The 15,203-nt window shown below is 39.0% G+C and overlaps 1 protein-coding gene across 15 annotated transcripts in view; it reads left to right on the top strand.

Annotated features, from left to right (window-relative positions):
* TMEM68 (transmembrane protein 68) overlaps positions 1-15,203 on the top strand; it is a 34,427-nt gene that overhangs the window by 7,505 nt on the left and 11,719 nt on the right. For 4 of the 15 annotated variants that reach the window (XM_069600047.1, XM_069600043.1, XM_069600048.1 and 1 more), the window contains exons 2-5: positions 1,142-1,186; positions 1,792-2,185; positions 11,447-11,614; positions 14,574-14,767. In XM_069600047.1, coding sequence (XP_069456148.1) covers positions 1,861-2,185; positions 11,447-11,614; positions 14,574-14,767 — 687 coding nt within the window. In that variant the 5' untranslated portion in view covers positions 1,142-1,186; positions 1,792-1,860. Of the gene's footprint in view, positions 1-1,141; positions 1,187-1,578; positions 2,186-11,446; positions 11,615-14,573; positions 14,768-15,203 lie in introns of all 15 variants that reach the window. The other 11 variants (XM_069600041.1, XM_069600040.1, XM_069600042.1 and 8 more) reach the window with 4 other exon arrangements.

Below are 15,203 nucleotides of genomic sequence, written 5' to 3'. Positions count from 1 at the left end.
CACTGATAAATTTTAGTGGTTTAACTCTGTGTGTTTATGTTTAGTCACTCAGCTGTGTCCAACTCTCTGCGACCCCATGGACTGTAGCATGCTAGGTTCCTCTGTCCGTGGAATTCTCCAGGCAAGAATACTGGAGTGGGTTGCCATTTCCTTCTGGTTGACTCTTTTGATGGGTTGGTTAAAATGTGATGTAAATAAAACACAGATTGTGGGCTCAGTGTGTGCTGTGTCTACGTGCTGTCACCACCACAGGCCCAGATTTCTCACCGATGAGTGCTGTGGGTTACCAGGAAATCGGACACAACCTGCATCCCTGGAAGAATAGGTCGATTCTGTGAGCTGCCAACACGCTAGTTCATTAGCAAGATAATCTTGGCTTCAAGACATCACGTGATTGCTCTTTTATACATCTTGTCTCCCTCAATCTCTTTCTTTCATTTTTTTCCTTTCCCATCTCATCCACAAAGGATTTGAGATGATTTTCATTAAGGTTATATGGTATGGAATAATGATAAAGTATCTCTAAGAATAGAATCAGAAGCAGATAACATAGGAATGGAAGAAGGATATCTTATGTAGGACATTGTAATCATGGGGGCTAATACAGTTGTGTCATCGAATATCATGTTTGACCGTCAGCTTATCCAGCAGTTACTAAAAAGAGACGTTGCCTGTTACACATCCTAACTTCATATTTTTTCTCTAAAGAAGCAGAGTTTTCTGTAACTCTGAATTAAAAAACGTCTTAGGTGGGGGTGTTTAGAGTACAGGGGCTTCCTAGGTGGCTCAGTGGTAAAGAATCTGCCTGCAATGCAGGAAATGTGGGTTGATCCCTGGTTCAAGAAGATCCCCTGGAGGAGGAAATGGCAACCTACTCCAGTATTTTTGCCTGGAAAAGCCTGTGAATGGAGGAACCATTTAATAGAGAGCTAAAACAGTACATAGAGGTCCTCACTAAAAGCTTTGGTAGCATGAGTATAATTTTGAATTATGATACGCTGGTGTAGGGCAGGAAACATGTTTGCCACACATTGTGTTTATGTCTCTTGCCATTTATTTTATGGAAATTCTATCTCTAGGTATTAATGGTTATCTTTTTTTAAATCATATTTTTCTTCCATTTGTATATGGTGTTTTCCAGAATACAGACATTGAAACTTGGGACAAAATATTTATCTAATTTCTGGTAAGTTAAGTGAATGCTTTAGGGACTGACATAAAATAATTGTATGCTCTGTTTCTTCAGTCATTTAAGATACAAGAGAAATTTTAGTAACATATAAGATAAAAACTATGTTGGTAAATTTTTATTATTGTATAACATAAAAGGAACAGAGAGCTTTTCTGTAAACCTGCTTGTAAAAGGTAATACCCCAAAACATATGTTGTCATTTCCTAAAGAATTGGGTTACTTTTATTGAATCAGATATTGATGTTTTCTTCTGTGAAGAATAGTTATCTCAACATAAGTCAGTTTAAGAGACAAATGCTCAGTATGATTCACTTAAGATACAGTCAAATTATTCAGATCAAGCTGCAGTTTCATTCATCGGCTTTGTTTTCCTCTCGTAACCGTAGCCTGTGAGTTATTTTCAGAAGCTAAGTCCAGCACGCTTCACAAGTGGACAGAGGATACCCATTTTCACATGTAAATCTTCAACGAAGTTAAGAATTAACAACTGACTCATTTTTGGTATTAAGAAATGACTCTGCACCATATTTTTACGTAGACCAAAACATTTAACCTCTCAACTGCGAAGAAAATCACACTGGATTATTTCTCCCTTCTAGTGGCTAAGTTGAAGACCTGCCATGACAATGAAGAAAGAGACTGCATTTGCTGTTTCCACCTAAAGAAAAATGACCAACAAGAACCAAAGTTGTGGTATGGGACAGGACTCCATGCCCTCCATGACTTGTCTCATCCACGTACTTGAAGCGTGGCTTGGTGTGGAGCATTTGGAGGACTACTGGAATTTTGCAAACTACCTCTTGTGGGTTTTCACACCGCTCCTCCTTTTAATACTCCCTTACTTCACCATCTTTCTGCTCTACCTTACTATCATTTTCTTACACATTTATAAGAGGAAGAATGTGCTAAAAGAAGCCTATTCCCATAATCTGTGGGATGGCGCGAGGAAGACGGTGGCGACCCTGTGGGACGGACATGCGGCTGTCTGGCATGGTAAGCAGATCGCTCTGTGCTCTGAGCTCCTGCTGGTGTGGGTGCACTGACACCCTGTCATCGTCCCTGTGGTTGATTGAAGAGATGTTGAAAAATATGATGGAGGGGAGAGTTACTGCTTTCTGTTATCTGTTTGCATGTGTGGTGCACATGTATGTTTTTATTAAAATGATTTTCTTCTAAAAACATTCCTTTCCATTTAACAAAGAACCATATAGCTGTGTAGAATATGACAATACGCTAAAATTAAAAAATCAATATCTAACATCTGCAAGAGTAAGCGATGAATTAAAACAGTACAGAAAACTGTTTTGAAAGTGCTTTAATTATTTAATGTTTACTTCCATTTTGTTCAAAATAAGTTTGACTTTCCCAGTGTCGAGATTTTTAAACAGTGAAATATTAAGTAATAATATTTTTAAAGTAAATATAATTTATATACCAGAATTTACCCATTTTCTGTTTGCCTCATTTCAAAGTCACTGTGTGACTTACTAAGCTAACGTGTTGTCACTTTACGTATGCCTGCAAGTCATTTTTGAGCACTTGACCATGCCATCCGCTATCAAATGCTTAACATGCATCAGTTCTTATAACACAGTAGATGGAGCCCATGTCTTATCTCCATTTTACAGTTTTCTCATAAGGAAACTGAAGAACAGAGAGGTTGTCATTTGCCCAAGGCCACTAGGACACCAGGGAGAAGAGCCAGGACGCAGCCCCTGGTTTCCGGGTCTCGGCCTGTGCGTCTCTGACGCATGCTGTGCAGCAGGTCTGTCCCTGGCTGGGGGCTCAGGCTCCCAGCAGTGGTCGTCAGAGGGTATGCAGACAGGAAGCACTTGCTACTGATGCAGGGAATTTACTATTTACCTGCTAATACCAATGCCCTTGCCAGTCAACACAGCCCTCACACCCTCTGGTGGCTGTTCACCCACCGTGGGATGGTGTCTCCGCATTCCATGACCAGAGCCTGCGTCTGTGTAGACGGCTATTGTTCATTGTCTATACAGCAGTGAGACAGAAAGGCAGTGGCCTGGTTTATAGGGCTTGGGAGTCCATGTCCCCCTCCCACTTGTAACCCCCCATATTTGTAACCCCCCCGTATTTCAGGATAATACATATAGTAAGGAATTTGAATTTATTTATATTTCAGGAGACATTTAATTTCTATAAATTCAAGTTTTGAACTTATTTTGTAAGCGAGTATATAATTTTGAAGTATTCTTTATTTTTCTGATGTATTCTAAATATGCCCCTATGGCTCAGAGGAAGTAAAAATATAGATTACTACCCTGTTTTAATGTTCTGTTATGATAGGTGATGCTTTTTAAAACGGTTTTCTCCACTCTTTCAGTGACATACACAATAGGCATTTGTGTGCACATTCAGATTTTGTACTGATGTCAAATCAGTTCTAATTTATGCTTTGTAAAGAATCCTCAGAGAAGTTTTAACTAATAAAAATGTTCACTGTCGAAAATGTGGCAAGTAAAAATAAATATGGAGAAGAAAATAACAGTTACCCAAAATTTGCCATGCCATTGAATTCTGGTGTGTTTATTGCTTTCTATTTGTGTGGCAGACTAGTATCTTCATGTCACTAAGCCTTCTTACAGGAGTTGTAATAACTGTATAGACTCTGTAAATCCCATAGCTAATTTAGTTAGTTACCTGTTACACTGTTGTTTGTTTGTAATTGGTGTACTATAAGTATTTTTATACAAGAATTTATCCAGTGTTTCCTGTTTTGAACTTAAATTTTACCCTCTATTGTATATTATGTAAGTGCTCTGGCATTTTGCAAACCATTCTCTGATTCTACTACATCAAGGAATATGAATCTGGTATTTCTTTAAATACCTGCATTTTTAGGTAGTCTGTCAATGAGGTCCCTACCTTCAAGTTGTTTACAGCCTTTAAATTATAGCAATTTTGACTTTTTTTTACTTCACATTTATTATTAATTTTTAAAAACGTGGACATATTTTATTCACTAAAAGGGTCCTCCAAGTTAAACCACAGGTAGTAGGGTTTTTTTTTCCCTTTTTTTTTTTTTGCATATATATATATATATATTCAAATTTATTTTTAAATTGAAGGATAACTGCTTTATAGAATTGTAGAAGAGTTTTTTTAATGGAAAATTAAATTGGGGTTTCAAGAGAACATTCCCGCTCTCCTTCAGGTGGCCTTCAGGTGGGTTAGAGTTTCCTTTCACTTCCTGTGTCTCACACAGGGAAGGACGCCTGGGTCCACCAGCTGGAGCTCAAACCAGCCTCTCCCCAGTCACAGCTGGGTGACCTCGGCAGGTTACCTCGCTTCCTTTGCCGTTTCTCCCTTCTCCCTCTTCCTCCTCCCTTCCTTTTCAACAATTAGGACTTTTTAAAACTTCATTAAAAATTTTTTTTAGAATTACAGAAAAGTTGCAAAAATAGTCCAGAGTTCCTGCTGTTTTTCACTCAGCTTCCCCTAATGTTAGCATCTTACATAACCGTTTCTACAGTCATCAGACTGACGGTGGTACATTATGAACCAAACTACAGGTGTTATTCGAATCTTACCAGGTTCCCTGCCAGAGTCCTTTTACCAGGATCCCATCCTGCATTTAGTTGTCATATCTTCTCCAATTTAAAACAGGTTTTTTGTCTTTACGACCTTCACACTTTTGCAGAGTACTGCTCAGTGATTTTGTGGACTGTCTCTTAATTTAGGTATGATGTTTTCCATAATTAATTTGAAGTTGTGCATTTTTGACCAGACTCTCACTGATGGTGCATTCTCAGTACATTGTATCCGAGGTGCCTGATGTTAACACGTATTATTACTGGTGATGGTGACTTTGATCACTTGGTTGAGGAGGTGTCTACTAGGTTTCTCCACCACAGAGTTGCTAGTTTTTACTTTTTAATTGGTAAATGTCTTGGAAGAGCTCCTTTAAAGCTATGCAAATAACCTTTCTCTTCAAACAAGATACTAAACTTTTCTGAACTTCATTTTCCTCTTCTATAAAATGGGTTTTTTTTTAAGGATTCATTGAATCTTGATATAAAATACTTAGAATAATTTCTATTATGTAATAAAAATTCAACAAATTTTAGCTGTCATAATTATAGAGCATCTTGCTCCAATAATTTGGAAGGCACTAAAATACATCTTGCCTCTTGGTCATTATTAAGTTCAACTTCACACACCTACTGTGTTCAAGATTCCTAGTATTTTCAAGGCACATTTTTAGGCTGCCAAGGTTTTGACTCTTGTTGCTAGCAAGAAATGCATTCTGCCATCCAGTGTCTACACACAGGTATATCTACTTCATCAAGTGTGTAGACTGTCTTCATGTGATCCGCTCTGTTTTCTGTCCTGCTCTCTCTTATTTAAAAAGAAAATGCTGACAGTAACTCACTAAAGTGATTGTACAACTCAGTGAGTGGATGGCCACAAGCATTTGACAATCGCAGGTGCAGGTTAGCCTGGGCACACCTCTGGTAGGAGGTGTGGTGGGGGGCAAGGACACAGCCGCCCTCCCCCGCCCCCCTCCCCTCTACTGTGTGACCTTGAGTAGTTGGTTATGTGGGTTTTGCTTCCTTGGGTTTCCTCATCAGTGCAGAAATTCTGTGAAGACCATATGACATAATTACTATGGGTCCAATACAGTGCCTGGCAGGTGAATACTCAATAAGTGTCCATTCCTGTTTCTGTGAGACAAAAGTGAAAGCACTATTCATGGAGGAAGTAGTTTTTAAACAAGGTTTTGAAGAATGAGTGGGGAAATAACTGAGTAACTATTTCACAGAATCCACCTGTAATGCAGGAGACCCTGGTTTGATTCCCGGGTCAGGAATATCTGCTGGAGAAGGGATAGGCTACCCACTCCAGTATTCTTGGGCTTCCCTGGTGACTCAGCTGGTGAAGAATCTGCCTGCAATGCGGGAGACCTGGGTTTGATCCCTGGGTTGGGAAGATGCCCTGAAGAAGGGAAAGGTTACCCACTCCAGTATTCTGGCCTGGAGAATTCTGTGGACTGTATAGTCCATGAGGTTGCAAAGAGTCAGACGTGACTGAGCGACTTTCACTTCACTTCACTTCACTTCACACCATTATATTTAAAAATTAAATACATAGTTTTTTTTGAAGGAAAAGAGAAATGATCAAAATTGGTTCAAGAAGGAGAGAGAAACAGAGCAGACCAATAATCATACAATAAATATTGAAACAGTGATCAAAGTCTATACCCTCCTCTCTTCACAAAGGGCTGAGAGCCCACAAGTTATGCTAAACTTTTAAGGAACAGATAATGCCCCTCTTAAAGAGAGTGTAGGAAACAGTGGAGTTAAAGGATATTTTACAAGGATAGCAGAACTCTACTATCAAAACCAAGGAGAACACAAAAGGGAGATTTGTAGGTCAGTCTCAAAGTAATTTTATAAAATTCAGTACTTATGATAAAAAAAAACCTTAGTAGGTGAAGGCTAAAGGTACTACTTTAATAAAGTTCCAGAAATATTCAACAAAAATGATCCACATTAGAGAAGTGGTAAAAGCAATTCCCATAAGAAGGAAATAGGACAAGGCTGCTCTCAACTTTTACTATTTAACATTCTCTAAGGAGCTTCTGGAAATATAAGTAAAGAGATGAGAAAAGAGGCCTGAAAGAACTAAGTGAATCCACTTACTAGTACTGGTAAGTTTGCTTAAACACAAAATCACATAATACCAATAATCATTTTTTAAATGGAAATAAAACATTCTGTTTGACACTAAATCTAACAACATGTAAGAACTTTAAGGAGAAACTATATGCTTTACAGATGGAATTCAAAAAGTTGAAGTGGATACAAGGTCTCAGTGTAATATAGATGTCCCTTCTACAGCCCATACTCCCAGTTCATTTACTAATTCAATATAACTGATTTTTCATCAACTTCTAAAATTCATATAGAAGAGTAAAGAATAACCAAGGCAAATTGGAAATAAAAGAGGGCATTTCCCTCTATCATATCAAAAGCATCAACATTTATCATGATTAAAATTACAGTGTTGGTACAGGGATTATCACAAGTAGATCAAACATTAAAAAGTTAGAAGCATGAATGTAGTAAGTGATAAAAGTGGTGTTTGAGGTCAGCATGAAAAGACAGGAAAATACTTGATGACCTTCAAGTATGGCAGATCTTAAAGAAGATGCGAAACAAAAGCTATTGAGAATAACTGAAAATTGTGTCAAAAGATGGGGCAGATCAGGGTAGGTCGTTTACAGCATAACATTAGTTCAGTTCAGTCGCTTAGTCATGTCCAACTCTCTGCGACCCCATGAACCACAGCACGCCAGGCCTCCCTGTCCATCACCAACTCCCGGAGTCTACCCAAACCCATGCCCATTGAGTCGATGGTGCCATCCAACCATCTCATCCCCTTCTCCTGCCCTCAATCTTTCCCAGCATCAGGGTCTTTTCCAGTGAGTCAGTTCTTCACCTCAGGTGGCCAAAGTACTGGAGTTTCAGCTTCAACATCAGTCCTTCCAATGAGCACCCAGAACTGATCTCCTTTAGGATGGACTGGTTGGATCTCCTTGCAGTCCAAGGGACTCTCAAGAGTCTTGTCCAACACCACAGTTCAAAAGCATCAATTCTTTGGCACTTAGCTTTCTTTACAATCCAACTCTCATATCCATATATGACCACTGGAAAAACCATGGCCTTGACTAGATGGACCTTTGTTGGCAAAGTAATAGTAAATTTAAAACATCCAATTTAAATGGTCTAAGCATGTGGTCTGAAAATGACCTAAACATAAATGCCAACAACTGTGACAGATTCACAAGCCCCCTAGTAATTAGGAAAGTGCAAATTAAAACTTCTGCTAAGATATCATTTTTACTCAAAATATTGGCAAAAATTAGTTTGTTGACATTAAAGAGTAAGAATGTAGAGACAGGGACTCTCAGTGCCTTTAAGAAAGTACTGTAGTGCAGCCAGTCAGGAGGACTATTCGGTAGCTTCTGTTATAATTTAAAATGGGCGTATCATATGGTCAGTTGCCCTTACTATCCAGTTGTGTCAGTGTCCAGTCTAGTGGAAAACTCACACAGTGTACAGGATGCATATAAATGAATGTTCATTGCAGCAATTATTTGTGAAAAACTGGAAACAGTCCAGTGTCCCTAAATAGGGAAATGGCTCAATGAACTGTGATAGGAATTCATTATGGAATACTTTATAGCCATTAAAACATCATCAATAAGAAATCACTACATGTGTTTATCAAGTAGATGTCCAAGATGCATTGTTGCGGGAAAAAAACTAAGATTCGTTATTATAATCACAGTAGGAAAACCACCTGTGTCCAAACATGCAGACACCCTGGTACTGAGTAAAATGCAGGGTGTATTCAGGACCAACAAGAGGGGTCATTGTTGTTGGGTGAGAAGTATGTGGAAGGATGAACCTGGAAAGGTAGACTGAAATTAAGTTGTGAGGCAATTGAATGCTGTGCCCAGCCAGGAGTTTGCCTTTATTTTGTAGGTACTTTTTAGGTCCATTTGCTTTCCTGAGGAAGACCCAAAAGGATGGTATTGTCATTTTACCAGTGTAGGTGTACAGCCTTAAAAATGGGTTTTTGATGTCACATTTGGAAGGGATCATCTCTTAGGAGATTAGCCCTACCTGAAATTATGGTGCATGCTTGCCTGCTCAGTTGCTTCAGTCGTGTCCCACTCTTTTCAACCCCATGGACAGTAGCCCGCCAGGCTCCTCTGTCCATGGGATTCTCCAGGCAAGAATGTTGGAGTCGGTTACCATTTCCTCCTCCAGGGGATCTTCCCCACCCAGGGATTGAACCTGTGTCTCTTGCATTGAAAGGGGGATTCTTTACCACTAGGCCACCTGGGAAGCAAGGTGGTAGGCAGTTATTTATTACATAATAAATAAATCCCTGCGAGTGAAGGTCTGGGGGAAACCAAAGAATCTGGAAAGTTCTTAAGTTCAAGGCGCAGAGCAGGAGAGGTAAATAAGTATGCATTTCACCGCATAAAAGAAGAGAGCCACATTCGTCACAGAGCAGGGCTGTTCTTGGAGAAGGGATCCAGACCACTGGAAATGTGCACAAACGTGCGTATGTCCAGGCCTCCTCCCTGAACAGCGGAGGGATGGACGGTGGCAACAGCCATCTTGGAGAGTGACGTCTTTCTCTGAGCGCTGGTACCCATCACCCCCTGCCCCAGGACAGGTCCTGTAGGCAGAAGACGGGGTTGCACTTGAAAACCCACATCGGGGAGAGGGAGTGTTATACTTAAGAGAGTGGAGGTAAACACACAGAATGTGGTGACCAGAAAATAGAGTCCGAGGGAGGAGCAGGTAAAGCGCCCCAGCATTTCTATGAACGCGTGATGAAAGTGCTCCGTTAGAGGCTGTCACGTGGGCAGCATGGAGGTGGGACGCGCCCCGGTCCATGTGACACAGGAAAGAATGTGACATCACTTGATGGGCCTTTTTGGGGTCTGAAAGGCCTTGACAGTGTTTGACCAGTGTGACCATCCGCTGGTGCTTTCTGAGCCAGGGGCGGTATGACGACATCCGGGCTTCACGATCAATGCGGTTGAATATTGGGGCTTAAGGTTTAGTGGAAAGATGGTAAACTGAGTTTTTCTGCTTTCAACCCAGTGATTTGCTAATATGCAAGCAGTTCAATTAATTGTCAGTTCTTTTAAAAGAAAATTATTCTGGAAAACAAAGGGGAAGCTAAGGAATAGTCTGTATAGAATCCCTTAAAGAAGTATTCTTTATTTCTTAGAATGTTTGTCTGCTGGGACAGTCTATCCTTTTGATAACTACAGGCAACTTCAGTGACTGATTCTAAGTAAATTGAATTATTTGAACTAAAATTAGGCAATTGGGAAGAAATGTTAAAAGTACAGAAACACAATTTTGAAATATCATTAAATTTAATTTTTAAAACCGTTCTGTTAAGTTTATTTGATATATTACCAAATAATTTATTTCTTCAATACTAGAATCAGTTACCACACTTAATCTGTTTGGTGAAGATATTATGTTTTTGTTTAGTCACTAAGTCATGTGCGACTCTTTTGCGATCCCGTGGACTGTAGCCTGCCAGGCTCCTCTGTCCATGGGATTTCCCAGGCAAGAATACTGGAGTGGGTTGCCATGCCCTTCTCCAGGGGATCTTCCTGACTCAAGGATCAAACCCGAGTCTCCTGCATTGGCAGGAGGATTTTTTACCACTCAGTTACCTGGGAAGCCCAAAGATATTATAAACTACATTAAAAATGAATCTCTTAAAATTTACACCTAAATCTTTAGAATTTAAATGTTTGTTTCTTAGCAAATCTAACAAGGGATGAACTGAAGGGAAGAAGCACACTGGCAGTTTCAGATTTCTATATTCTGGACACAGTGTCTTTCCTGTGTGAGTTGCAGCCTTGGGTCAGCAGTTCTGTGTGTGAGAGTCTGGCCACAGGAACTTGCTTTTCCTTCTCCCCTTTAGTCACTGAAGACTTCCTTCCTTTTTCTTTGGGCCTCATTGCCCTTGGCCATGGCCTCTGGATACTCCCGTTTTCTCTTTGCCAGGTCCAGCTGAGGCTCTGGTCTATAACAACCCCCTCTAATGGGGAGAAGGGAGGCAAAAGCAGGTCTTAGAACAGGGCCAGGATCACATGCCTTCTCCTGCACAGTGCCATTTCCCATCTCCTGGGATGAAACACGCAGGGTAGTTTTTACTGTGTGGAGCTTACCTCAACCTTTTATATATGTTTCCCACAGTCCACCCACAGCACAGAATGGTGGGAGGAGAAGTGAGGGCTGGCTTGTCTTTAGTCCCACTCATACTACAGAAGAGAGATTTTCTTGACATTCAGTTCAAATCTCTCATAACATTTTTTTCCTCCACATGTAGTAGTTAGAGCCTATAGAGTAATCTTTGTTTTGAATGAATAGAATGGGAAGAATTTGTGAAGAATGATGTATATGTATATATTTGTTGTTGTTTAGTCGCTAAGTTGTGTCGGACCTTGTGATCCCATGGACTGTAGCAAGCCAGGCTCCTCTGTCCATGGGATTCTCCAGGCAAGAATACTGGAGTGGGCTACCATGCCCTCCTCCAGGGGATCTTCCTGACTCATGGATCAAACCTGGGTCTCCTGCATTGCAAGCAGATTCTTTACCATCAGAGCCGCCAGGAAAGACTTAGTATAAATAGACTAATGTTAAATACATTTTAATTGTCTGTGCTTTGTTTTTCTAACAGGTTATGAAGTTCATGGGATGGAAAAAATACCAGAAGAAGGACCAGCACTGATCATTTTTTATCACGGAGCTATTCCCATAGACTTTTACTACTTCATGGCTAAAATTTTTATACATAAAGGCAGAACTTGCCGAGTAGTAGCGGATCACTTTGTCTTTAAAATTCCAGGTAAACTTTCACTGTAGCTGGTGATAGAAGAATATTTAATGAACACGACCAATTATGTGACAGTCTGTGTATCTTTGAGTTCTCTGTTAATAGTATTACATGGAAAATCTTTTTGCCTTTTTAGGGTAGCACACTTGGAACTCCAGTTTGGGAGTATCTGTTTTAGGTAATATATCTAAATATAAAAACATTATGGCCAAAAATGTTATCTAGTTTCTTTCTTTATTAACAAGTATTTAGTCATTATTTTTCAAAGTTAAATCCTAAAATAAATTGTAACTTTTGCCAAACAATTAATATATATTTTGGTATAGAGGGTAGTTAACTTTTCATATGGTGAATTTTTCCGTGAGCTATTGATTTGAGAGTTTACTTCTACAGTAATCAGGGTTTGATTACTGTCAGTTGGATAGCAAATGAAAATTAGTGAAATAAGCTAGCCAGGATATATTTTGTCTTTCCATAGTAACATAATATTGTCTCAAAAATCCTAATCTATATAGCCTATTATGTCTCTTATCATATTTGACTTGTGTGGTAGAATTAAAACTCTTGAGCTTGAGGACTACATTCTTTTTAATATTCATGTTCCTAAAGGCTTTGTGCCTTTTAGAAAAGATTAATAGGGAGACTTGTCTAGTGGTCCAGTGGTTAAGACTCCATGCTTCCACTGCAGGGGGAACAGGTTTGATCCCTGGTCAGGAAACTAAGACCCTGCGTGCTGTGTGGTGTGGCCCCCCCAAAACACAATAAAATAAAAATAAAAAGATTAATCGGTAATTCCCTGGTGGTCCAACAGTTAGGACTCTTGTGTTTTCACTGCTGAGGGCACAGGTTCAAACTTGGTTGGGGAACTAAGACTCCACAGGCCATATGGTACAGCCAAAAAAAAAAAAAGTAAACTGAATGGTTTCAAACATGATAAGAATTTTAAAAGAATCATTCTAAAGTAAACTCACTGAGATTTTCTTCTGTCACTAAATTACTGGGAACAAGCCAAGAAAATTTATAGCATGTTTTCTGGATTAATAAAAGCAAAAGCCAGCCCTCAACCAGCTAAGCCCCAGGCAGTGCATGAAATAACAGTTCACTTACTGCCTTTCACAGACATGGTTTAATGCTTCCAGTATCCCTGTGTCACTAAAAAAGCCATCTTTTTTTATACACAGAGTACTTTGTGTGTAAAGTAAGTTGGCTATAAAAGATATTTCTTTAGAAAGTAACATGATCACTTTATAATAGACTTGGAAACTAGAGGAAATAACATCATTACATGGTCTTATCATGCTAACATGTACCCAGTTATCATTTTGATGTATTTTGCTTCATTTTTAATTTGTACTTTTTCATTTTGTATAAACTATTTTGTGTTCTTTTAAAAAAATTAATGCAACATTAACATTTTTCCATGTTTTATAAAGAACATTTTTAATATATGACTAAAATATTTACTTGTTTTCTCTTATGAAACATTAGATTGCTTCCGTTATTTAAATATACACAATAGAATGTGAGGGGCTTCCCTGGTGGCTCAGCAGTAAAGAATCCGGCTGCAATACAGGAGCTACATAAGATGTGGGTTTGATCCCTGGGTCAGGAAGATCCCCTGGAGGAGGAAATGGCAACCCACTCCAGTATTCTTTGCAGTCCATAGGGCTGCAAAGAGTCAGACACGACTGAAGCGACTTAGCATGCATGCAATAGAATGTGAATATTTTTATTTAGCATTTGACTCTAAAGTTTTCCCCCTTTATAATCTTTATGATCTTATAATATTTTATTAAACCTTCCTCATTTATTCATTTACCTTGAGAGTGCATCGAGTGAAATCAGTGAACTTTTAATAGAAGATAAAAATTATTTCTTCTCAGTAATACTGATAATCTTGCCTCAGACCCTTAAAACCTATGAGCAGTTTGGCTATTCTGCACAGTTTTCACTCTCCATCCACACATGTCCCAGTCTCGCGGGACTATGTTATGAACATCAGTCCTCTAAATTTTCAGTTTAGTTTGGTTAAAATATTTAATTATTGATAGGATTGTTTCTTTTATCCATAAGTAGTTGTAATTTGAAAAACTGTACCATATTAAGACTGGAATGAATTGTTCCCAAGTAAAACAGTAACATTATTAAAAGCTCTTAATGATATTGCTATTATTGCTGATTTTAAAAATCTTATTGTGAAATTAGCTGTATGTAACTTTTAATTTTGGGGGCTTCCATGGTGGCTCAGATGGTAAAGTGTCTGCCTGCAACGCAGGAAACCCAGCTTCGATCCCTAGGTTAGGAAGATCCCCTGGAGAAGGAAATGGCAAACAATTCCAGTACTCTTGCCTGGAAAATTTCATGGTCGGAGGAGCCTAGAAGGCTACAGTCCATGGGGTTGCTTTTAGTTTGGATAGATTTAACTGTGGCCTGCCAGTTTGGGTAGGTCCAGGTCAGTTAGATTCACGTTCTCCTCAGTGACTCGTTCATGGGGTTAATGGAAGGTTAGATGGGTGGTTGCTGACCCCTCTCATAAATACTGTGGACAGTTTTTGCCTATGACACACACTGGAAGAGCTTTAGACTAGACACACTTGGACCGGAATCTCTGCCCTGCCCTTTGCCAGATGTGTGCCTTTGAGCAAGCCTCTCAACCCTCTGAACCAACTTTCCTCCTCTGAAAAATGGGGATAAAAATCCCTATTTTCCCAGGTCCTTGGGGGTTTTAATTGAGAATTTGAATATGCAGCCAGAGTCATAGGTGATCATGAAGGAGGTGATCAATTAGACATTGCTATTAATTTACCAGCAGTGTTGATCTTAAGAGTTCCTGTTGGTTTAAAAAAAGTAAAAAAAAAAACGTACTGATTTAAGTATAAAGACTACATTATGTAGATTGTGAAAACTTTTGTTCTCAAAAAATTGGACAAGAAGTACTTAAGATGTATCTTCATGTTAATATATCTTACAGGGTTTAGCTTATTACTTGATGTATTTTGTGCTATTCATGGACCAAGAGAAAAATGTGTTGAAATCCTGCAGAGTGGTCACTTGCTAGCTATCTCACCAGGTGGCGTTCGGGAAGCACTGATGAGTGACGAGACCTACAACATTGTGTGGGGTAATCGGAAAGGCTTCGCTCAGGTTGCAATCGATGCAAAAGTGGTGAGTTGTATAAAACTGATTATTAAAGGAAAGCTAGGTCAACTTTAAAATAAATGCTTAAGTTGCCAAAGTGTATCAGAATTTAAATCTTGTCTTTGTACTACTTTAAAAAGTAGTGTATGTAACTCATAACATTAGAGAAATAGTCCTTGTGCATGGGAAACCATCTTTACAAAAATTCAGTCTGGGAATATGCGAATACCTAGAAAAGCTTTATTTTACGCTTCAAAATCCAGCTTCTTGTATTCAGATTTATGAAATTTTTGTATTCTTTCAGTTATACTCTTTTTCATGAGTATAATCAGTCCAATTCTGTGTAGTTTGACATATTTCAGTGTTTGAGTTGACATATTTCAGTGATGGCTGTTAGTTGGTTTCATTATAATCCTTGTGTCTGTGACCAATTTATAACAATAGAACTCAAATAATGTATGAC

Source organism: Ovis canadensis, chromosome 9 (assembly GCF_042477335.2).
Source record: "Ovis canadensis isolate MfBH-ARS-UI-01 breed Bighorn chromosome 9, ARS-UI_OviCan_v2, whole genome shotgun sequence".
Lineage (NCBI taxonomy): Eukaryota > Metazoa > Chordata > Mammalia > Artiodactyla > Bovidae > Ovis > Ovis canadensis.
The sequence above is the reverse complement of the archived record's forward strand: the minus strand, read 5'-3'. Positions and strand labels throughout refer to the sequence as shown.